Source organism: Protopterus annectens, chromosome 7.part0, assembly GCF_019279795.1.
Source record: "Protopterus annectens isolate FY-2018-M chromosome 7.part0, PAN1.0, whole genome shotgun sequence".
In the NCBI taxonomy this organism is placed as follows: domain Eukaryota; kingdom Metazoa; phylum Chordata; order Ceratodontiformes; family Protopteridae; genus Protopterus; species Protopterus annectens.
The window spans coordinates 106,347,079-106,372,764 of NC_056739.1; the positions used below are offsets into that span (position 1 = coordinate 106,347,079).

General features: G+C 39.2%; 1 protein-coding gene across 1 annotated transcript in view; it reads right to left on the reverse strand.

Moving 5' to 3' along the window:
• The window catches only part of LOC122806265 (mitogen-activated protein kinase 13-like), a 713,780-nt gene that overhangs the window by 89,727 nt on the left and 598,367 nt on the right, over window positions 1-25,686 (reverse strand). Inside the window, exon 10 of the mRNA XM_044076536.1 lies at window positions 10,929-11,007. Coding sequence (XP_043932471.1) covers window positions 10,929-11,007 — 79 coding nt within the window. The remainder of the gene's footprint in view (window positions 1-10,928; window positions 11,008-25,686) is intronic.

Here is a 25,686-nt window from a genome sequence, read left to right on the forward strand (position 1 = left end):
TTCTGTTCCCCATCCAGTTATCCAGGTTGCGCTTAAAAAGGGTTAATGAGGAACTCTGCTTAACGTGGACAGGGAGTCCATTCCACAGAAGGGGGAATCTCTAGGACATAAATCTGCCCCACCAACAAGTCCTATTGATGTCAAAGACCAAGTTGAGGTTGCATGTGCGGGTTACTCAAGTGAAGCTTGACATGCGGATATGCAGCAGTCCCATCAATGCGGGGTCTGAGATTGCTTTGTATGCCAGACACAGGTCACCTCTGAGGAGTCTGTATGAGACTGAGTAGAGGGACAGGGCCTTTAGTCTATCTGTGTAAGGTAGATGTTTGAGGCCCTGGATTCTCCTGGTGAGGAACCTCTGTGATCTTTCCAGCTGCTGTATGTGCTTTGTGAGGTACATGCCAAAAGGGGCATTGTACTCAATAATGGGTCTTATAAGGGAAGAATACAGGGATTTTATGACCTTGCCCCTGGATGAGATACCCTTATTAATGAGGTGGCCATGAAGAAAGCCTTCCGTACAATGGAGGCAATATGGTGGTCAAAGGTCAGTTTTCTATCAACCTGGGTGCTCAAGTCCCTCACAACTGATTGTGTGCTTAGAACCTTGTTATTAATGTGATAATCTGTGGGGACGTCACTGTCCCTAAAGGGAATGATGCATTTTTTGGCATTCAGTTTGAGGCCAAGTTTCTGGCACCAGGCATTTGTATGGGTGCCACGAGTAGCAGTCATAACTATTTATCAAAATGTGATTTAATGAATTACACACTGACATGCCAGTAACATAGAAAAATGCTGTAATGCAAGACAAAGTGTTTTTGTGGTTGCTGTAGTTGGGAAATTTAACTTCAGTGGCCTGCTGTGAGCCCAGAATCAGACATTAATTTACATAATGTAGGGGGGGATTTGCTTTCCCCCAAGCAGAAAATGCTTTATCTTTCTGGTGCATTTTGGCACCAGGTTGTCAATCTTGCAGGTTTGATATATCCTGTTTGGTCAAGTAAGCATCAAACAGCTATCATACATTCACATACTATAAGATGTTCACAGCACATCCATCAAAAGAAACACTACCACCAAGAGCACTACATTGCTAACAGTACAGCTTACATCAGTAGCACTGCTATGAATAGTACCATACTGCCAAAAGTGCAACCTCCAATGGTACCACTGCTAACAAAAATACTAAACACCACCAAAGGCAAATCCATCCACAGCGCTCAATCAACAAAAGTGGTACAGAGACAAAAGGATAGTCATCAGTACCACCCTTATTAATAGTACCTATGGTATCAGTGTTAGCAAAAGTGTTACTATACTCTTCCAGTAGCATATCCAGCCACAGTACCACTGTCACCAAAAGTACTACAATGCCAAAAGGGCACTGAACAATAGCAGTGGTAGTCACACTGCGAAAAACACATGCACCAATGCTACCACTACTAACAAAAATATTTCAGTGCTAAATGCAGACCCAGCAACAGCACCATATTCACTAACAGAGCTACAGTACCAGTGCCACTACTTTACCCTGCCAACAACACATCAACAAACATCATTGCCACCATGAATGCTATCAAAAGCACTTTCTTGTACTGTAGCAAAAGCACATCAATTTACAGCACCTCTGCCACCACAGCCAACAGTAACTCCCAACAGTACCACTGCCATGAATAAAACACAATCAACGATAACTCCCAACAGTACTACTGCCACCAATAACACACCAACAGTAACTTCCAACAGTTCCACTGCCACCAAAACCACCATCAACAGTAATTCCCAACAGTACCACTGCCACCAATAACACAACCATCAACAGTAATTCCCAACAGTACCACTGCCACCAATAACACACTATCAACAGTAACTCCCACTTAACCTAGCCAACTCCTTCAAAATTTAAATTAATGAAGCAATGGATGAGGGCCAAATAGTGTACATTTCATATCTAGACATCGTAAAGATATTCAAAAACCATCCTACTGTGTAACCTTCTAACTTTCTTTCTCTGTTAGTAATTTCTGCTTAAACTAACCTCCTAAATCCTCAGCTATACCATTATAGCCCCCTCCTTAGTCTCCCCTATCCCATTCTCCACACTATTTATCCCCCCACTTCCTATCAATGTCGGTACATTTTCCTTCTTTTGAACAATGATTATCCTGTTGTTTTTACTCTTATATGTAGTAAATTTAGACCACTGCTATCAGTGCAACCTTTAATGTTCATAACTTTTTCTTTTGTTTTTCTCTTTATAATTAATTTCAGATTTGCATTGTTATTTTTAATAGTTTTTGTCCTGTGTGTTTATCTTTGCTTATGTTTGCTGGGGCTCTTTCCCCTTGGGTCACCACTGAAAATGGGTTGCTTACTATCAGTGCAATGCAAGCAGTTCATCTTTTCTGTTTTACAATTATTTTGTGTTGTGATTGTTATTTAATATTTTTATATTGTCACTTTATCTTTACTTATGTTTGCTGGGGCTTTTCCCCTCGGGTCTCCACTGCAAATGGGTTTGTTTGCAAACTCAGTTGGACTAACCCGGTTAGCAAATGTGAAATAAATTAAATAAATAAATAAATAAATATCATAGTTAAATGTCAATTCTTATATAAATTATTGGACAGCAAATTGGCTTACAAAAAGAACCCAGGAAGTTATAGTGGGCAGCTATATCTCCTCCAAAGACCCATCATAAGCAGTGTACTCTAGGTTCAGTCCTTGGGCCACTCCTCTTTGGTATTTACTTCTCAGAGGTCACATCTAATGTTAAGGGATTTGTGGCTTACTAAGTCTGTAGATGACTACAAACTTGGTGCCATTATAAACTCACCAGAGGATACCAAGATCTTCCAAGACAGCCTGTCCCAAACAAATAACTGGTGTCAACTCCACAGACCAAAAGTAAATGCCAAGTATACAATTATATCCTATGGCAAGCAAGACTCCTCATGTAACTATTACATTGACAGCAGATCCCGGAATATGGATCATGTCGTTAGGTATCTGGAAAGCTACTTTGACAATGAACTGTCCTTTGATCACCATGTACTGACTGTTGCAAGGAAGTCCTTTTTTCATTGCATAGCTTGTATCTAAAGGTACTGCATCTAGATTCAGGGATGGGGTTATTCCACTATACTCGGCACTAGGCCAATCACAGAGCATAATGCCCCTTTTGGTATGTACTTGTCTAAACACCCGTCACAACTGGAATGACCACTGTGGTTTCTCACTACAAGAATCAAGGGCCTAAATCTTAAAAATTATGCAGATTGCCTCAAAGCCTTGTCCTTCTTCTCAGCATCATACAAGCTACTAACAGACATCCCTGCTTTGCTTAAACAGCTTCAACAGACCCTATTCTATCAGATCTATTACACATCTGCAAATCCAATAGCATCATAAATACCCACAAAAAGAGATCTAAATCTCTTTGGCAAATACATAGAACACATTGGAGGAATAGCTATGTATGTATTACAAACAATACCAATTTTATGGATCCGTATCCCACTTCCCATAAAGCAAAATACTTCTCATACTCTGTTCAAATGTAATTTGGATGAACGGATGGGTAACCACAAATTCATCCCTGGTTTAGCACCAGTGTCCCTCACTAATAGGGGAGACATGTAAATGTCATAAAATGTCCCAGCAGGCTCCCCTCCATGAATTGTCCTCCATACAATGTGCATGCCAGAGAAGACCTTGCTCTGACAGTACTTCCTGTTTCTGAATGCATCCCTGGTTTTAGTGTTCCAAACCTACATAACTGCATCTTTGAACTCAGCACACTCCTGCTAACTGCAAGACCACAGGGACTTCCTGACAAAAAACTAGGCAAGGACAGCCTACACTATCTGGCCAAACCTCAACCTGACAGTACCTCCATTTCTAAGCACATCCCTTGTTTTTCTGTTCCAAACATACATAACTGCATCTTTGAACTCAACACACACCTACTAACTGCAAAACCACAGGGATTTCCTGACAGAAACTAGGCAAGGACAGCCTACACTATCTGGCCGAGTACGTTATTATTACAACAGATGCCTAGACATTATTATCGTATACACATCGTACAAGTGTGTCTTCTTAAATGTAAATGGTGTGCACATGTACAGAGGGCATGTTCAGTATTATCCTACATAATATCACACAAAAGCCTGTCCAATAGTTCTGTATAAATATATAACTTAGCATTTACCCTAAAGAAGCAAAAGAATAACAGCCTGTATCTGCTAAACATAGTCTTAAAAGCTGCCATTTTATCCTTAATTTTTCCTCTCACCATCTGCCCTTCACATTACATTCAAAGGGAAAGTTCAAACATCCTTAATTCAAAGGAGCAAACCCTGGATAACAATATTATACTATACCATTAAGCACCATACCCTTTAATAGCGGTCATTTGTTCATTAACCCCCCCCACCCTCTGCATTCCCCATTACACTCAAAGGGAAAGTTCTATATCCTTAACTCAAAGGAACAAACTCTAGCTAAGAATATTACTCTACACTGTTAAGCACTATACCTTTAAATCTGCTGTGCTTTGGACTTTTATATCCTTATAGCTGTGTACAATGGCTGGGTTGAAGTACTGACCTGCTATGAATATAATCCTCTGACTGTTTGGAGATCCCAAGAGACATTCTCAGCAGGTATATTCCACTTCGATCACCTTTACTTTACTTGAGCTCACTACACTCCTCTACCCTACCTCCAATTCCCACCCCCTTACTCTACATCTATTCTGCCCCATAGCCCACCCCCTAACAGATATGACCACTCAACAGCAGGATAGTAAAAAAAAAACCCTCCTCCCCCACAATATAATTACCTAATCTCGTAATCATTTTAGTCCATCTCTCATCCATCCCAGCCAAACCCTACCAGGTTTGAGTACTCGGTGGCAAGATAGGTAAAAACCTTCCCCACAATATACTACCTTATCCCTTAATCATCTCAACCTATTTTGCTGCATGCCAGACAACCACTATCCTTTTCCCCACCCCCAATCCTTCACTTTTCCATCTAAAATACTTTTTCCTAAATTCTAGCCCTCTACCACTTCCTCAAAAGCAGTAAATCTTGTAAACAGAATGCTGCTTCTTATATTATTTTCTCATATTCTAGCACTGACTACCCACTTAAGACACTTTCCCTTAAACTACACTGCCATAACTCCAACTTCTAGCCTCCTATTTAAACTAGACAATTATAACTATTCTAATATATCTAACAGCCTCTTAAATCTCTCCACTAGTCTCTGTCTTAAATACAGAATCCTTCACTGCATTGTGATCACCCTTCCCTCAAAACAAAACATCTGCTCATACCCACCCTTAACAATTACTCCAAAGTTCTGCTTTTAAACTCAAAGATTCAGTTGTGTGGGGACAATCACTCAAACCCCGGCCTACTAATCTAAACCCAAACCTCAACAATATCAGTTCCCTAATGCATTCTTTACTCTTTATACAAATAAATTTTCCAACCAGTCCAATTGCAGCTGGCAGACATACCAGTCACCCAATCCATCAAGCACAAGTTCAGCCAAAAAACTCTGGTAACATTAAATCTTTATAGTATTTGTAATAAAATTGCAGATCTACATGCCTGGATATCACCATATTCACCAGATATCCTAGCTCTCACTGAAACATGGCTTAATTCCAGTATAGGTTCATAGGTTGGTACTAGGCTATCAGCCCTAGGGCCTATACAAGCTTAGCCATAACAATTCCCTGGCTATTTCTTCCCACACTATTTACTTCCCTGGACCCCTGTCTAGCAGGGCGACTGACATTATCCCCGAGGTGAATTTCCTTTCTCCCATCCAATCGTCAAGGTTCCTTTTGAAGTGGACCAAAGAGGCACTCTGCTTGACATGTATGGGCAATCTATTCCAGAGTCTGGGGAGTCTCTGGGTCAGGAACCTATCCCTCCAGCATGTTTTGTTTATTGTGATGACAAGGTTTAGATCCCTGAAGCATGTGGCTCTGAGGGATTGGGATTTCTTTAAGTGTAGCATGTCCAACAGCTCTGGGTTTGACATGGTCTTGTATGTTAAGCAGAGATTGCCTCCGAGTAGACGATATGCGACAGAGTATAGCTGGAGTTTTTTAAGGCGGTCAGCGTAGGGCATCTGCTTTAGGCCTGTGATTCTTTTAGTGAGGTATTTCTGCGGCCTTTCCAGTTGTTGCAGATGTCTTGAGAGGTACATACCAAACGGGGTGTTGTATTCTATAATGGGTCTAATGAGGGATGAGTACAGTGGGACAATGACCTTCTTTTTTTTTTTGGATGAAAAGCCCTTAGTGATGAGGTGTGCCACATAGAAGGATTTCCTGACTGTTGTGGCGATGTGGTTATCGAAGGTGAGACCACTGTCTACCTGTGTCCCTAAGTCTCTTATCACACTTTAGGTGTTTAGTGTACTGCCACCCATATGGTAATTCATGGATACATGTTTTTTCCCAAAGGGGATAACTATACATTTCTTGGCATTGAGCTTGAGCCCATGGCTCTGACACCAAGCATCTGTTTCTGTAAGGCCCTTTTGTAGAGTATCCACATCATTTGGGGATTCAATAATGGCTCCCAGTTTGCAGTCATCTGCGAACGTTGTTATCCAGAGTCCCTTAGTGTTGGCCTGTACTTCAGAGAAGTAGATGCCAAACAAGAGCGGTCCCAGGACTGAACCCTGAGGTACTCCACTTGTCTGGAGCTGGATTTGGAGTCGGCTACTTTTACAGTGTGGGTTCTATCAGTAAGCCAGTTAGCAACCCATTGGGTGACGTAGGGATTAATGCCCAGCTTAGTAAGTTTATCTATGATTCCAGAGTGGGGGATGGTGTCAAAGGCCTTGGCAAGGTCTAGATAGGCTGTGTCCAGTGTTTGAAGGTTGCCAATGTCTTTGTTTATAAGTTCCATGATAATACGCTCCATGGCCTTGCAGATAAGGCTTGTCAGAATGATGGGACAGTAGTTTCTGGGATCCAAGGTGGATCCCCCCTTGTGAAGTGGGATAACTGTAGCTCTGCACCACTCAATGGGCACGAAACCTGAGGTGAGGCTATGATTAAACATGACACTTAGGTGAGGTGCCAGTTCATGTAGTACACCAGTCCAATTGCAATATTGCAAATGAAAAATATAGAAATACTACCTCCAGGCTATAACATAAGGACTGACCAAGCCCACAAGAAAGGACACAGAGCCGCCCTACTGTACCCCAGCTCCTACAACCTTTGATCATATTGCAATTCTTCTCTAAATTTCAGTCAGACGTAATACTTACAACACTTTAGTAGCTTAATTTAAAAAAAAAAAACACTAACTCTATTATTGTTCTTTTACATCTCCACTGAAAACAACATGTCCATACTTTAAGAATTTCTCTCCTGGATCTCTAGCAGCATAATGAAAAAAATAATTCTGGGTGATGGCAATACTGACTAGCAAGATGTAATGTTTGACAGCCCCTCATCCTGTATAAATCTATTTGGTTTAACTCGACTACTTACAGTGGCTACTAGATGCAACAAAAGCAACAAGAGCACAACTCTTGACTGGATTTAGTTTCAGACCCCAGTAAGTCTGCTATCAGTGGAACCTACCCTCACTCCCTACGTGACCATCTCCCTGCATGTACACACAGACTTACCAGTCATCACCCCAGTACCCACTAACTTAAACCAACCAGGAATCTCTCAAAATTTAACAAGGACTTGTTCAACACTATCCTAAGGTCCTTCAACTGCTCTATACTAAAAACTCTCTCATTAGATGATGCAGTTACAACTTTTAAACCTCCAAAATAACCAAGCCTCCTACATATAAAACACAAAGTAAAACAGTCCCCCTGGCTATCCACTCTTACCAGAAACATCGTGTGTACCAGAGACAAGGCTTGGAGGGACTGGCTACATAAAACAAAAAACTTTCAGTGATACAGGGACTCATAATCACACAAAAAACCAAATACACAAATATAAGAAATAATGCTATGACTAACTGCAACTTAATCATAAAAATGATCCAAACATATTTTGGTCCTCTATTCACACACTACTCAATCCTGGCTCAAAAAAGATCTGTATCCCTCTCAAACCTACACTCCTCTCAAAATAGCAACTACATTTATTAAATACTTTATAAAGAGCATTGCTGCTCACCAATAGCACATCACCCTCCCCTACACAAACCCAATAAATGTCACTGACTGCCCCCTCCATTACCACAGTAGCCCCTGAAAAATATGAATCCAAACAATCCTAGACACAAATGCTAACAACTTTATCTTAAAACATGTAACACTATCTGCTATAAAAAAACAGCTACTTAAACCTTGCTCCACAGCTGCCAACAACCTCCCACCTGAATACCTCAAGATGGCAGTAGAACCCATGTCTTACCCAGTAGCTATCTTAATCAATAGAGCCATACAGGAATCTTATCTCCTATCTATTTGGAAAATATCATATGTCATCCCACTGCACAAGGGAGTAAACTCTACAGAAGTCTCTCATCTCTTTGCAAATATCTTCAGTCTCTCAAAAATCCTGTAAAAATATATCCACGGTCAACTTCTTCGCCACCTCAGCTCAGAACAGTTCTTAACCAGTACTCAACATGGATTCTTCCCTGGCCACAATACAACCACTGCACTATTATCCTTTCTAGATAATATAAACAAGAAAATGGACTCTGGCAAACTTATTTCCCCCATATTTCTGGATCTGTCCAAAGCATTTGATACAGTCTCAGATAGCAAACTCAAACAACTGTTCCATCTTGGCCTAAAATAATATAAAAAAATAATCAGAAACTTGACAAGATTTATAGACATAAAAACTTTCTTACAAACTCGACTAAAACCACCCTAGCAACCACTTAGCTACTTCCTTCACTCTTATATGGTGTCTCTATTCTTACCAACTTGTTAAACTAAACTTTGAAATATGTTACAACAAAACTGTTAAATTTTCTGCCAATAAACAATACTATGCACATCACTGCAAGGCCCTTCACAGTTTGAATTGGCTTGAACTACCCTATTACCTGGACTTCTTACAACTGGCTACTGCCCACATCATCATTTATATACCCTACATCTGTCCTGCACTGAGCTCTATTCTTCCTTCCCATCACCCAGACTCCTTCATTCTAATGAAAAGCAACTTCTCACCATCTATAAACCTCAAAAGGCGGTTGAAAAATAGCCTTTACTGCTACTCTGGTGCCAAAAAAATGTGATTCTATTCCACAGGCTATTAAAACTGTAAATTACCATCTTTCCTTCAAGCATCTTCTGAAAGACCACCTATCAAACTCATGGCTCTGTTCATGTTATACACCTGGGCTGAAAAGCAATCTTGTCTGCTTTTCTGCACTCCTATCTGTACAGATTCTCTACCCATCACTACTTCACCTTCAACGGCCTATCCTACCCTCTTCTACCACTTAAACTCTTCCCATCACCTCCTCCCCATTTATACTAATCTATTCTACTCTCTCTCCCCATTTATAGTTACAATTACACTAAACACATGACTTACTTATTACAACTGTGAACTGCCATAAGGACGCTTTGCAGAACTGTATATAGCATTTTACTTTGCTGCTTTTTCGCTTGTAACATACTTTTATGTCTCTATGCCTTACAATATTGTTGATTATTTTTGAAATGCATAATGTTCAACTGTTTTTTATGTAATGCCTTTGAAATTTTTTTTCTCTGTTAAATGGAGCTTTTCCCCAGGCCTCCGCTGAAAATAGGCTCTTGTGATCCAATTGGACTTTCCAGGTAAACCGATAAATAATAAATAAATATTCTTGTTTGGCCTATTTATGGATTATTTGCATGTAAAACATTAAGTGCTAAAAACTTCCATGGGAATGTAAGGTTAGGCTTCTTAAAATCCTCACAGATCAGTAACTGCCCTAAGTACCTATGAACTTGAAAAACAGATGTGCACTGTACTGAAAATGAATGCAGACTAGGCAACTGCCATGGCTAAAACACCTGTCGATTAGCTCTGGACTAAATTATCAATCAGCAAAATACTACTGACTCAGTGAAGACTATACAGGCAGGTTATATCATAGCAAGGCTATTCATTTGTGTGCATCTGAAAAGGAGGGTGGCATTAATAGTTGCTGTTCTGTTACACTTATGCAAATTCCATTGATGCCAGAATGCTGATGACACACACTTGAAAACAAACCAAATCCAGCAAATCAATCACCAAAGTAGAGTACACAGGTTCCTACTGTGACTGGAAAAGCGAAAGCAATAACACACGGTTTTCTTGGGGGCTCTGCCCCCACACCCCTAACGTGTACACTAAATTCATGGCTGTACAACTGCAACCAAATGGGAAATGCCATACAGAAAGCAAGTCACTGCCACATGACTTGATAAATCCTGCAGTTGATTACTTGTGCACGACAGTTGTGGAAGCATAAAAAAACTACTGACAAGCTGTGCATTCGACAGTCTGCTGGGAAATAACATATATTTATATATAAAACAAATATATAAAAAAGCAGCACCAACACCATCTTCTGGAGTTTATCTACAATCAAAAGCACAAATTACAATGCATCTGCCAAAGGCAAATGTACCACATCCACCAACACTGCCATCCTCACTACCACACACACCATCAATCTTCCATCAAAGTAGCGTGTCTACCAAGTCACAATGGGCAAGTTAACTAGCAGCACGGTATCCAATACATTATATGACATACCACAAAAAGAACACCTTGCTACTCTGCCACGTCATACGTAGTTTTACAACTAGACAGATGCTGAAAAAATGATTCCAATGTATTCATTCATGGTACAGAATTTACTAAAGCAGATAAAAGTCCTAGAAATTTTTGTTAATGGCTTCCAAACTTACTCACCCAAAGGATTGGCCTTTGGAAACAGCAACGAAAAGTCCATCTTTGGCCATTTTGGAAGGGATGATATGTAGATCCGTGCCTAAAGAAACAAGTAAAGTACTTCAGATAATATGACTAAATACCAGTTACTTACATCTATCCACATTATACTGTGCCTCTCCAGCTTGTTGTGTTGAAGCAGACAATTGAGTTGGAAACAAATGAAGAGGAAGAGAGAAGGAGCCAGTTAAGACAAGAAAAAATGGTCTAGAAGGGTGAGGATAATCAGGCTCCTAATGAATGGAAGAAACAATATCATAGTTAGGGACTGGAATGAACCAACCATGGTCCTAAGGAAGTGAATATGAACAAAAATAAACACTGCTCTGAAAAGTGGTACGAAAGAAGCAGGTTACAGTCCCAATGAGCACCAGCTCTAGAAGGACCAGCATATACATGTTATACAAAACCTTTTGATGGGACTTAAAGGTTGATTACTTCCCTGATGTGCAGTGATGGAAGGATATAAAAAGTACAGTTGTGTAATTTACTTACAATAACAATATATGTTTGAGCAGTTCAGTGTTACCGTAGCCATTATATATGGGATGCATCCTAACAAGGATACCACAAGACAAGTCAGTCTACAAAAGCCTCAAGCTCCTTCCCTGTGTGCCCTACATCCACCTTTAAGAAGAGGATATGCTGTTATAAGAGATATTTACACATGCACCAAACCCTCAGAGCTTTACTTCCCAAAATACTGAGGTTGAAGCCTTATACTCTAAGTAAGGTCATGTCAGAACAGCAAAAGGGAGAAGGATATCTCACTCCACCCAAGGAAGGTAATAAAAGGGGACATGGAGGAAGGGTGCTAGTACTACACAACAGTGATTTATTCAAACATCTAATTTTAAGGTAAAAAAAAAAAGATATAATTGAGCTATGTTTTTCATTAGAGCACTGTTGCAGTAGCCATTAAATATGGGATGACTGCCAAAGCTCAGGAAGAAAGGATGGATGGAGAAGGACCAGAACCCGGATTTCTTGAAGAACAGACCTGGTGAAGCCTGCTTTCATTCTGGAAACAAAACCTAGCTTGTAATGATTGGTAAAGGTATGAACTGAGGACCAAGTTGCTTCTTCCAATACAAACATAGAATCTACCTCTTTCCAGAAAGCCTCACGTGTGTTAACTGCTCTAGCAGAATAAGCCTTAACACTCTGGGGTGAATTTTTGCCAAAACTGGAACAGCAGGACTGAATGGGATGGGAGATGCATCTAGAGATAGTTTGTTTAGAAACTGGTTTTAACTTTTTCTTAACTTTATTAGACACAAAAAGTTGATAAGTTTTCCTCAAATCTTTACTTGTTGCCTATATAAGATTTAAGTTTCCCGTGAACACCCAGGCAATGAAGAATCTTAAAATTTGTTTTGAGGGTCAGGCTAGAAAACACAAAGCTATACAGACTGATTATGCATACATTCAAACAAACTTTATGCACAAAGGAAGGATTGGTTCTGAGAACTCACCCTTCCCTTGAGAGAAAAACGAAGACTGAACAGAATTAAGTGCCTATCAGAGGTTAAGGTTAGCAGCAGGGTAGTCTTCCAGATGAGAAACTTAGTAAAGCTGGCTGTTGATTCAAAAGGTGGTGGTTAGTTTTTCTACAACAAAATTCAAATTCCAAGAAGCAGTCACCCTTTTCTTGGTGATCCGATACATAAAAACCATGACAGTCTATGCAAAACCAGAACTGAGCAATTCACTCTTGTACATGAGAACCAGGGGAGTCCCCATTTGAGACGGGGCCTGTCCTCTGCTTTGACAGCATTGAGAAAATCTCTTCAATTTGGATAAATATGATTTTCCAGTAGCAGTTTGTCTCGTCTCCTTCAATATTTTTTACATGTCCTAAGAAAAAAATGCACATAAATAGGATCAAAAGCCTATAATCCCTACAGTCAGACTGAGATTTTTGAATACTAGGATGAATCAGATTATTTGCCCTGTGTGAGCAAGTCCACTCGTGAGGAAGATTTTGGCAACTGTCCCTGGTCAATTCCATTAGAAGGGAGAACCAGTGTTGTCTAGGTTAAAAGGAAGGTAACATTTTCATAGAGTCATAAACACCTTTATTGAATTATCACTTGTGACACTGGCAAATCTACATTTTATATAAAAGCAATTAAACTGTATTAACAAGTTCAAATTTACAAACATTATACTCCACATATACTGCTATACATCATATAATCTAAGCAACATTACATAAATTATTCAATTCCTGCCTTTTTTTCTTAAACAAGAAACATCTTTATTAGACCATCAATTGCAACACAGGCAATCATACATTTATATAAATGAAAACAATCCACACAGTCACAATCCTAGTTGCAAGCATTTTACATTGCAAACCAGACTGACACACTCCCAGTTGTAAACATTATATATCGCTTATAATCTACCCAATCATTTTCAGTCAAACTTTAGAAAGCTCATTTAAGTCCTGCCTTCTTTTAAACATGTTTCCTTCCATGTATGTATTGTTCTCACAATTCCCATTTTTTTCTATGTAGTTTGCTTCTACCCTTTTCTAAAGACCTCAATTCCAGTTGTTTTTATCTCTGTTATTATATTCACTATTTCTAGTACAGTTGGTTTAGATTTTGATTTCCATTTTCTAGTAATTACTTTTTTGGCAGCCATCATAATTAAACACAGCAAGGCCTTACTTACCATGCCTAGGCAATTCCGATGCTGTATCATAGTTCAGAAAAATCATCTCCCTTGTCAAACCAATCTGGCGACCCAGCATCTCCGACAGTGCATCCCGCAGGGAATTCTCAAGTCTGCCAACTCACTGCACTCCCAGAAAATATGTTGCCAATGATCTTTTCTTCCCCGTCACACTTCCGACATTTGCTGTCTACCTGAGGAAAAGTTCTCTGGAGTCTACTTTCCAAGCAAAAATTCTAAATCTTCTAGATTTTGTTGCATATTTGGGAGACATACATATATCCTCCCACTGTTTCTTTGTGAATTACTTATCCAATCTCTCTTCCTAATCCTTTCTAACCTCCTCTGATTGATTCTTATAGTTATCATGCAATATTTTATATGCACTACTAATTATTCCTTTTTTAACTGCAGCTCTTTTAGATTCTACTAAAAACTCTACCAGTGCTGGTCTTTCATTTAGGGCCCCCCCCTCTATTTCTTTCTCTTGGCCTATACTCTATCAATCCTTGATAAGGAAGGTGATCTCTAACCTGCAGTCCAAATAAATTCTTTGCATCTTCCCATTCTAGCATCTTTCCCTCTCTAGTTACTTGTTCTCAAAATCTTAGTTCCTTTGCCACTTTTTTCCAAAAAAATTCCAGCCCGCTCTTGCCTATTGTCTATATTGTTAACTGCTGTCATTCCTACTGGCATAATCTCCTTTCTCCATTCCCAGGTTTGCTTAGTTCTTAGGATGCTTTCTGCTACCTTACAGATGTAATATTCTGTATGATTATTGTTATTTTCCTTAAAGGTCTGCATCCAAAATCCCAGTCTCTTCTTGTTTCTTGAGCTTCCCCCGTTTCATCATCATCCCATTTCACTTTGAATTATAGCTTTCTGCTTGTGTTATGTATAGGAGCCTTAAACGTGTAGCTCTGAAATACCCCTTCAAATCAGGTAATCCCAACCTGCCCTGTTCTACTAGAAGACTCAGCTTATCCCACTTGACCCTTGCCATCTTCCCCTCCCAGACAAAGTCCTTCATATCTTTATTAATTGCTATCCACAACTCCTCTGGTTGATAAAAATAAGCCGGAGTTGTGTAGAAGACTAATGGGACTAAAATCATTTTAACTGCTTGTATCTTACTATCCATATCCAAATAACAAAACTTCCATTTTCTCAGTTTTTGTATTATCTTTTGTTTACTTTCTTCCCACATATCCTTAGCTGCCACATCAAAATCATTTTAACCCATGTGGTTGCATACTTCATTTTATCATGTCCCCATAAATATGGATATTGCTGAACCAATTCATATGTGGGTACATAATTTACCGCTATTGCCTTTGTTTTAGTTTCATTAATTTTGCATCCTGAAAAGATCTGAAACTGTCTCAAAATGTTCCACAACACTGTAATGTCTCTTTCTGGTTTTGTCAGGTATAAAATAATATCTGTAAACAGACCCAGATTTTCTTGACTACCATGCCAACTATATCCTTGAATTTCTGAGTCCCTTATTTGCTTTGCCAATGGTTCTAAATATAATGTAAATAACAAAGGGAAAAGATGACACACCACTATCTGGTTCCTCTGCTCAAGCAGAAATTACATGATTAGCGAGGACCCCACCACTAAGTTTCACCTCCGATCCCTCATATGTAGGTTCACAGGGTGGCACTAGGTTATCGGCCCTAGGGCCTATACAAGCCTAGCCATAACAATTCCCTGGCTATTTCTTCCCACAGTATTTACTTCCCTGAAACCCTGTCTAGCAGGGCGACTGACGTGATCCCCGGGGTGAATTTCCTATCTCCCATCCAATCATCAAGGTTCCTTTTGAAGAGGGCCAAAGAGGCGCTTTGCTTGACATGTATGGGCAGTCTATTCCAGAGTCTGTGGAGTTTCTGGGTCAGGAACCTATTCCTCCAGCATGTTTTGTTCATTGTGATGACAAGGTTTAGATTCCTGGAGCATGTGTCTCTGAGGGATTGGGATTTCTTTAAGTGTAGCATGTCCAACAACTCTGGGTGTGACATGGCCTTGTATGTTAAGCAGAGATTGTCTCTGAGTAGACAATATGCGACAGAGTATAGGTGGAGTTTTTTTTTAGATGGTCAGCATAGGGCATCTGCTTTAGGCCTGTGATTCTTTTAGTGAGGTAATCTGCGGCCTTTCCAGTTGTTGCAGATGTCTTGAGAGGTACATACCAAACGGGGCGTTGTATTTTATAATTGGTCTAATGAGGGATGAGTACAGTGGGACAATGATCTCCTTTTTTCTGAATGAAAAGCCCTTAGTGAGGAGGTGTGCCCACATAGAAGGATTTCCTGACTGTTGTGGCGACGTGGCTATCGAAGGTGAGACCACTGTCCACCTGTGTCCCTAAGTCTCTTATCACACTTTTGGTGTTTAGTGTACTGCCACCTATGTGGTAATTCATGGGTGCATGTTTTTTCCCAAAGGGGATAACTATACATTTCTTGGCATTGAACTTCAGCTCATGGCTCTTGCACCAAGCATCTGTTTCTGTAAGGCCCTTTTGTAGAATATCCACATCATTTAGGGATTCATAAATGGCTCCCAGTTTGCACTCATCTGCGAACTTTGTTAGCCAGAGTCCCTTAGTGTTGGCCTGTACTTCAGAGAAGCAGATGCCAAACAAGAGCGGTCCAAGGACTGAACCCTGAGGTACTCCACTTGTTACTTGTCTGGAGCTGGATTTGGAGTTGGCTACTTTTACAGTGTGGGTTCTGTTAGTAAGCCAGTTGGCAACCCGAGTGAAGTACGGATTAATGCCCAGCTTAGTAAGTTTATCTATGATTCCAGAGTGGGGGATGGTGTTGAAGGCCATGGCGAGGTCCAGATAGGCTGTGTGGACCACCTTACCCTTGTCCATGGCTCTTGAGACTGATTTGAAGAAGTCAATCAGGTTCAGGAGACCAGATCGGCCCTTCACGAACCCAAACTGCGTGGGGTCCAGTGTTTGAAGGTTGCCAATGTTTTTGTTTATAAGTTTCATGATAATACGTTCCATGGCCTTGCAGATCAGGCTCATCAGACTGATGGGGTGGTAGTTCCCAGGATCCAAGGTGGATCCCCTCTTGTGGAGTAGGGTAACTGTAGCTGTGCGCCACTCCATGGGCACGAAGCGTGAGGTGAGGCTATGATTAAACATGACACTCCAGTGAGGTGCCAGTTCATTTTGTAGTTCATGTAGTACACAGCCTGGGATGTCGTCTGGTCCTATGGATGCTGTATTCTTAGCTTTGGAGAGTGCGTTTTTTTACCTGTGTGGCCATTATTACTGGAATTTGGCAATCTTTCGGTATTGAGATAGGCCCTTTAGGGGGTGGGGGGTGAAGTTTGAACTGAATCGATCTGTCAGGATATTGGCAATATCCTTGGGATCAGTACATTTAATGCCATTCTGTTGTAGCTCAGAGCAGATCTGAGCATTGCCATTTAGATTTTTGACATAGCTATAGAATACCTTGTGGTTGTCTTTGGAATCTTTGGCAATTTTATTTTCGTAACTAGCTTTGGAGGATTTTATGAGGAATCTCAGCTTCTTACTTAGGCTGGTAAGGGAGTTTTTTGTATCCTGGGATTTTCCGCTTTTCTGCAACAGTTTCTTCCTTTTGTTGTAGTTTGTTTATGGCAAGGGACCACCAGATTGGCTTCCTTTTTTTGGAGGAGAGCTTCTTGGTTCTAATTGGGATGGCATGATTAATGCACGAGTGGACGTGCTCGTCAGTGCCTTAGTGTAGGATTCAGCAGTTGAACTTTCAGTTCCCGTCTGCATGGGTGTCATGAAGTTTGTCATTTCTGACTTGAATAGCATGAAGTTGGCTTTGGAGAAGTTTTTTTTTTTTTTTACAGAAATTTCCTTACTGGGGGTGGGATGTGGATGTCAAGGGTGATTAGCTTATGGTCAGACCTGACCAACGAGGGAGTGACCATAGGTGTGGAGCATCGAGTTCCCATGTTGGTAATGACCAGGTCTAGGATATTGGAGCCCCTGGTGGGACTAAGGATTAGATGATCCAGAGCGTTGGAATTTATGAATTCCAAGAACCGTTGGGCAAAGGTGTAGGTACATGAGTAGTTTTCCCAGTTAATGGCAGGGTAGATGAAATCACCCAGTATTAGGGTGTCTGGTTGTATCTTAATATTTTCCAGTATGTTTAGAAAGATGTAGTTAGAATCGTGGGGCATGGTGGGGGATCTGTAGCAAGCTACAATTTGGATTGCAGTCTTACCTAGTGTTAGTTGCACCTGGAGAATTTCAGATGCATTGTGTTGGGCAACTAGCCTGGTGTTGTGAATATCTTTGGTGAATATGGACACTCCTCCACCTTTAGTGTTTCGGTCCTGGTCTGGTGGCTGAAAAATGTTGTAAGAGTTGTAGCCTGGTACTGAAGGGGTGCTATCTGGAGCCTTGAAATAGATCCTCCTAATCAACCCTATAATTTTTTCAGGGAATGCAAATGCTTCTATTGCTCTGCTCATAAAGTCCCAGCTTACTCTGTCAAGTGCTTTCTTTGCATTAAGACCCACCAACAACAATAATGATAGTGTCTTATATTTGGTTTCCCTCTGGATCATCAATTTTCAGATGTTTGCCTCCCCTCCACAAAACCACAGTGATCCATATCTATTAATTTTGGCATTACTTTTGCCATTCTTTTAGCCATTATAGACATCAAGACTTTACAACCATGGTTTAGTACTGAAATGGGCTTGTATGAAACTGGATCAGATGGATCTTCGCCCTCTTTAGGTATTACAGATAACACTGCTTTCTTCCAGGATGTTGCTACTTCTTCTCCTGTTATCCAGATATAAATTTTTCCCCTCTTAGCTTCCAAATTTCCACAGGAATACCATTGATTCTTGGGTACTTTCCTGTAGATTGTTTATACATCACCATTTTAACTCATCTCCTCCTATCCTGAGCCTCATTTGCCTCTAACCTTGGCATATTTAATTCTTCCATAAACATTTCCATTTGTATCTTTTCTTGATTTCTATATTTCTCTGCTTTATACAGACTTTCCCAGAATTTCCAAAACATTTCTAATACCTCTACATGAACTCGTTACCTTCCTTGTTATAAAGCTCCCTAAGCTTGGCGATAGCCCTTTCTACTTTCTGTTGCCCAAGTCGTTGCACTAACAGTTTTTGTGCGCTAGTGTTATCATCAAAAACAGTTGTTTAAGACCAATCTTTCTAAATTCCTTATATTACTGAGGTAATCCCTTATTTTCTGCTTAGCATTCTGCAGTTGATCCTCTTGTTCTATTCCCTTATTCTGCAATACTTTAACATTTGTCAGTCCCTCTAAATAATTCTTGTTAGTTCTTAACCATAGCTACCTTTCTTTTATTTCCACCCCTATTTTTAATCTCAACCGTAATTGTATCCCACTCCCTAGCTATATTTTCAGAAGTAATTTCTATCCTCTCTAATAGCTCCTGAAAAAATCTCCACTACCCATTTCTTAAAATCCTCTCTTTTCAACAAATAGGTGGGAAAGGGCCAGTGCCTCATTTTTATTTCATTACCCTGTGGTTTTATTTTAGTTATTATTGGTGCATGATCTGAAATAGTTGTTGGGTGTGTATCAATACCTTCAATTAAATGTAAATTCTGTCTAACCTAACTCATTTTTCATATCTTGGGGAATAATATGTAAACGCACTCCAAACTCCTATTACTGAATTCACATCTTCCATAACAAATATTTTTACAAATTTCTTCAAACATTTACCCTCTCTTGTTATACTTTCCCTTCTGGGCCCCCCAGACACATCTTCACTTCTGGAAATCACATTCCAATCCCTACCTATAAGTAATATTCCTTGCTAAAAACTGATTATTTTGTCCCAGAATTTTCTTAAGCTGCATTATAGCACTTTTAGGTGGAATATTAATACAAGCCAGTGTATCCCCTGCCCCTGCCAGCAGCTCTTTAGCACTACAAATCTGCCATTATTATCTTTTTTTATCCTCTTCTTTCACTATTGGAGCTCATCTTGCAATTAAATGCAAATACTCCTCTTTTCCTTTATCCCAGATATTCCACTGAATAACCATCCTGAAAACCTTTCTTTATGAAATTCACATGCTCAGTTCTTTCCAAGTGTGTCTCCTGTTGTTCTTGTTGGTCTTTCGGCTTTGCCCGGTTAGGGGTCGCCACAGCGGTAATCCGATCCGCTAATGATTGGCAGTTGGTTTTTATGGTGTCGAGTTGCCAGCCCGACGTCCAAACTTCAACGAAGCCATGCCCATTCGACCGCAGGGAGGACATGCAGACTCCACACAGAAGGCACTTCCAACCCAAGCCGAGAATCGAAAGGGAGAACCTCTTGCTGTGAGGCAACAACGCTACCACTGCGGAAGTAACATAGCTATTTACACTCTACATGTTTTAATATAGTTCTCTATTCTTCACTACTCTTTTTTTATCTGCGAGATCATTGACATTTAAAGATATTACAGAAAGCATCATTGTATTAAAAAGTTATTATTATTCCCACCTTTTATGTGTAACACCTTTTTTGTTAAATGTCTAGTTCTAGCTTTTGTGTTACATGCATACACTGTCTGGCAGGTCGAACTTTTATATGCTTCTTTCTTGTCATATCCAAGGTCCTTACTCTTGTCATTCCCCCATGCAAAAAAAAAAAAAAAAGAGAGAGAAAGTACATTCATTTTTGTTTTGTCATGCTCTTTTAACCAGTCTTTTTAAAACTGCAGTGCCTACATTTCTTAAAACTGAACAAGAAGACAGACAGAAGGGAGAAAAAGAAAAAAAGAACAACCCTATTTAGAATCCCCAATACACTTAAAATAATAACTGAGAAAACTTTACTTTATAGCATGCAAAGAAAATAATACACCACAAAATTAGTACTATTAAGAAAAAAATGCTTTCTTTACTTACAGTTAACTTTCTCCCCTCTCCTTCTCCCCAAAGCATTTTTCCAAATATTAATGACATGAAGTAGGACAACAAATTCTGTAAAAGTCCAATATTTCTAGATTTTTTAGTTCTGTCATATTTTAAAAATATAATTATTGCATTGCACTCTCACATTATGTTACTGGTTTTATTACTGTTCATCTCCATCTCCCAATTCCTGTCTATGCTTTATTTCCAATGTACTGTTGATTCTTGTAGTCAACTCTCATGGTCCCTTCCTTCTCTACAACATTTCCATTGAAACAGTGGAAAATGTTTCACATGTATAGTCTCTCTTTGGTCTTTATTACCAGAAGAACAAGCAGTACAATCCTCCTCCTGTTTCATAGCTCACTTTTTGTTGTATAAACTTTTATATTTCCTGCTTAGCATGTACTTCATAAAAAAATATTTTGTCCCTCCAGGGAAGAATACCTTGAATACAGTTGGGTACAGCAGTTTAAATCTCACACCTGCATCTTGACATTTCCTGAATAGTGAAATGAATTTACTCTTCTTCTGCCTGATGTACAATGAGCAATCATTCTACACAAACACAGTGCTGTCTCCCTCTTTTAGTAGTTTTGTCCTTCTGCCACACTTTTGTCAGAATCAACTCCTTCTGCTTGTAGAATTACATCTTTACTATTAAAGGACCAGGTTGCTTTCTCATAGCCAGGTTTGGAGCATACACACAATGTGCCCTTTCAACTAAACTCCTGCTGTGGAATACCAGCCCAGTTGCTTATTTGTGCAGTATATTCCATCCAGATTCTCTAGTACATCTGAAAATCTTAGGTTTTCCCTATGTGCTCTGTCCTCTAATTTTATTATTTTCTTTGAAACATCTCTTCCTGAGCAGTCTCACATTTAGCCATCTTTTTCTTCATTTCAACCTCTGATTTTTGCAGCTTTATCACCTCATCTGAATATCTGTTTTAGGCGACTTCCATTTTTCGTGCTTTTTGTTCTTTGTGTTGATATACTCCCTCAATGCTTCATTTATTTTAACCAGGTCTGTGTGCAGTTGTCTTATATCTTCCTGTAGATTACTGGAAGTCATGTCTGGAGGATGCATTACTTTTTGATGAACAGCTGCAGAACTTTCCCCAGTCAGTGTTTCTTTCTCACTTTTTGTAGCTGATTTTTTCCAGGTGCTCATGCTTTGCATTTCTGTTTTTCCTGGCATCCAGGCAGTACAAATACTAGCCAATTACTGAAATTTACTCAAACACAAAAGTCTACTGGCTTTCTCTGAGTTAAGCTGTTACTCAATGTGCAGCCATCTTGGAAGTCATGTTCATTGAGTCATTTCTGATCTTATCAAGGAATCTGGAGAGCAAAGGGGGGAAGGCATAAACATTCCTGTCCAGGAGACTGAAAAAATCATCCATTTCCAGGCCTTTATGCAAGCTGGCCTGGAGAAGAAGCATTTCAGTTTAGATTGGAGCTAAACAGATCTAACTGTCAGGCTCCCCACCACTGAACTTTTTTAAGAAGGCCTCTTGATGTAAGCATCCACTTGGGAGGTCTATCTTGGACCTGCTTAAAGAATCTGCTTCGCTCATATGGGATAAAGCATTTAGGAGTTGCCTTTGTTCAAAAAGTAGAACAGGGGTCAGAATTGGGGTGAATTTTCTGTTTAACCAAATAAATCCAAAATGCTCACATAGTGTTCTCCTAGTCTTGGTAAATCAAACAACCATCAAGGAGTACATTAAAACAAAAATAATAGTTTTAATTTGTTCAAGAAATGTATCTTTCAAACAAAGAAGTTAAAAGTGCCTTCGTCCTTATAGGTAGTGTTAGATATATATATTTAGAAATTTGTAAATGCATTTATTTCTGTTTTCTAGTTAGATGCATATACACTTCTGTTACTATAATACATGTAGGAATAATATAGTCAGATGCATAAATTTCTGTTTGCTAAAAAAGGTTAAACTGTTCTTAGATAAGAAGCAGGAAAAAATCAAATAAATAAAATGGCATTCATGTGTAGTACAGCTTGAGAAAAATGCTGATAAGAATAAGTTGAATGTTCATTGTCTGGAACAAGCTTCAAGGTTTACAGATAAGGACCCAGGTGCAAAAAAGAAACCAAGTTGGAGGCAAGAACAATTTACTGAACTGTTACGTAACTCACCTTGAAACAAGAACACAAAGGAGCTTATTAACAGACTGCAAGACATCACTAAAAGACTGCATATTCACACAAACATACTCAAACAAGAAAGACTCCCTAAACTACATCAGAAAATACCAAAATAATGGCTTAGAGAGTTCCCAAAAGACTGTTTTCATAAGAATGTATATACATGAGATGTAATCTGATTTCTTGGGAGATCTGTTAGAGCTGTTTACTGGAGAAAAACGTTTATGCTGTATTGAAAAGAAACTTGAAGACAGTAAACCCTGCAAGGTGTACAGTATTGTTGTATGTGTTGTCTGTTATATAGACAGTTACTTTATAGTACTGCGTGAAAGTTTAAAAGGTTAATAGTCTGCAAAGTTTATCTGCACTAACCAGAGTTTGTAATTTTACAATGCACTAAAAAATGCACATCTGGCAAACATTTGCATTTAATTAGGCACTAACACAGAGCTGTAGTCGGCAGCTTCAGTAAGAGAAGACAAGACTGTTAGTGGCATTTCATCTTTCATTTTTAAATAACTTTTCAGGTAGGACTTCATCAAAACTAGTTATCCATTATACAGTCATATAACATTGTTCAGTTGTCACATGACATTAAGGGACCAATCAAAATTCAGTTACCATCGAAAACTGGCATTGGATGTAACGTGATCGCAATACTCATTCAGTTGCCTAACAAAGAAATCAGTACCCTCCACTCACACAAGTAGTAAATTAAATAAATATGCAAAATATGTTTGTCATACCAATAATGATTCCTCATATTGAAGTCTTATAACAATCTTAAAAGAGTTTTATATAAAGCTTGAAAAACAACTTTAAAAAAACTTATAAAAAGTGGATAAGAAAGTTATAAAAAACGTATAAATATGTGACAGTGTTCAAGATATCGCACTCTTCATCATCTGTTTTGTTCGAAAGATACAGTTCTTGAACAAATTAAAACTATTCTTTTTGTTTTAATACACTCCTCGCTGGTTGGTTGTTTCTTAACGTCAACTGAGTGATTTACTAAGACTGGGAGAGCACTACAGGAGTATTTTGGATTTATTTGGTTGGTACTTTATTTTTGCTGCAGGGAAACAAGCTACTTCTTGTGGTTATATATTTTCCATTTCCCATCCATAGATCCAAGATGCACTTGAATACAGACAGGGATGAACTTTGTTTTATATGGATGGGGAGTCTGTTCCAGAGCAGTGGTATCCTCCGAGATGTACATCTGTCCCTCCAAACCATTCTACTGATGTCATAGAAGAGGTTTAGATCCCTAGACAGAGTATTTCTGATGCCATTTGACTTGTTTATATGCAGATAATAAATCAGTATTGGGTCCTTGGATGCTTCGTATGCCTGACACAGATCACCTCTTAGCAGTCTGTAAGAGGCAGGGTATAATGACAAGGCTTTGAGATGGTCCATGTACGACATGTTATTTAGGCCTTGTATCCTTTTAATAAGGTATTTCTGTAGGTGTTCCTGTTGTTGTATGTATCTGGAAAGATACCTCATCACCTTAATCATAACTATAACAACAACAATTGCCTTAATAGTCTGGTATTAGGCAGAGCAACTACCAGGCCTTGAAGCCTGCAATGAGCTTTCATTACAGCAAGGCATTTGGTGAATACTCTTGTGGCAGTAGAAAGACCAAAGGGTAAAGAACCAAACTGATAATGTAATCCTAAAACTCAGAATCTTATAAAGGATCCCTGATTTTAGTGGATTGAGATATGTAAACAAGCATCTTTTAGGTACAAGATGACTGGAAAAGTTTGAGAGGAAAGAGTCTGAAGTGTTAATATTTTTATTTTTTGGATTGAGGAGGAGGAGGAGGGTGTTTATGTTCAACAGATTTAAAATGGCCACATTTCTTCTTTTCTGGGGACCAGAAACAGCCTTGAATAAAAAGCCTTGTCTTCACTGCTGTAAAGCGACTGCTTCTATGACAACCTGATATAGTAACACTAAAATAATTTGAGGCATAAGATGAAACAGCTGTTTTTATAGGTGGAGGAATCCCTGGTGGAATGTGCCAGGATGCCCACTGAAGTTTGTATCTGGGATTTATAATGCTATCACCAGAGTCTGTGATTAAATGTCATTCAAGAAGGCACAGGGAAACAGTCCCTGCAATTTTCACAGGAAGGCCAGTGGGGAAGGGGGAGATACAAGGCATGGATAGTCAAAAGTTTTTCTATTGGAAGTAGGATCCATGCCAACCATTGTCTTTCTTTTTGATTTCACCTTGACATTTCTTTTTGAGCTGTTTGACAGATTTTTGGAAGCCCTCTGACTTGAAAGGTTTGAAAAAACAAGCAAACAAAAAAAGCAAAACAACTCCTGGATTAGAAGGGTAGTTTCTCTGGCTTATAAACCCCAACATAATTTTACCATTCTCTTCAAGTTTCATGAGAACGTCAGCAGAGGAAGTGCCAAATAAAATGCCCTTATCCAGACAGCTATTTAACAATTATCTTTAACTTCCTAATAATATGCTTGAAATTTAATCCAATCATGTATACTCATTGCTGTCAAGAGCTGCAGCAGCCCTGGAAACAGCATGCACCACAGCAAAGGCACATTTAACTATATGCATAATCACCAGAGATGCGCAATTAAAAATTTCCATAAAACTGGATTTACCTTCATAATTTGGATGGTTTGCTAAGAATTGTGCTGTACTAATTAAAATGGCCAAAAGATACTTTAAAGAAATAGGAGTCTGGCAACTTATGGCCATGAAGGCTAAGTATATACTTTTCCCCATATCTATCAAATGCTATACTGCCCCTTTTTTAAACACCATCAATGAATTATCAATTGTGACAGAGACAAAACTACATTTAGATAAAAGTAATAAAATCATATTAACAAGCTCTCATTTAGAAATATTATACATCACATACATTTTTATATATTCTATA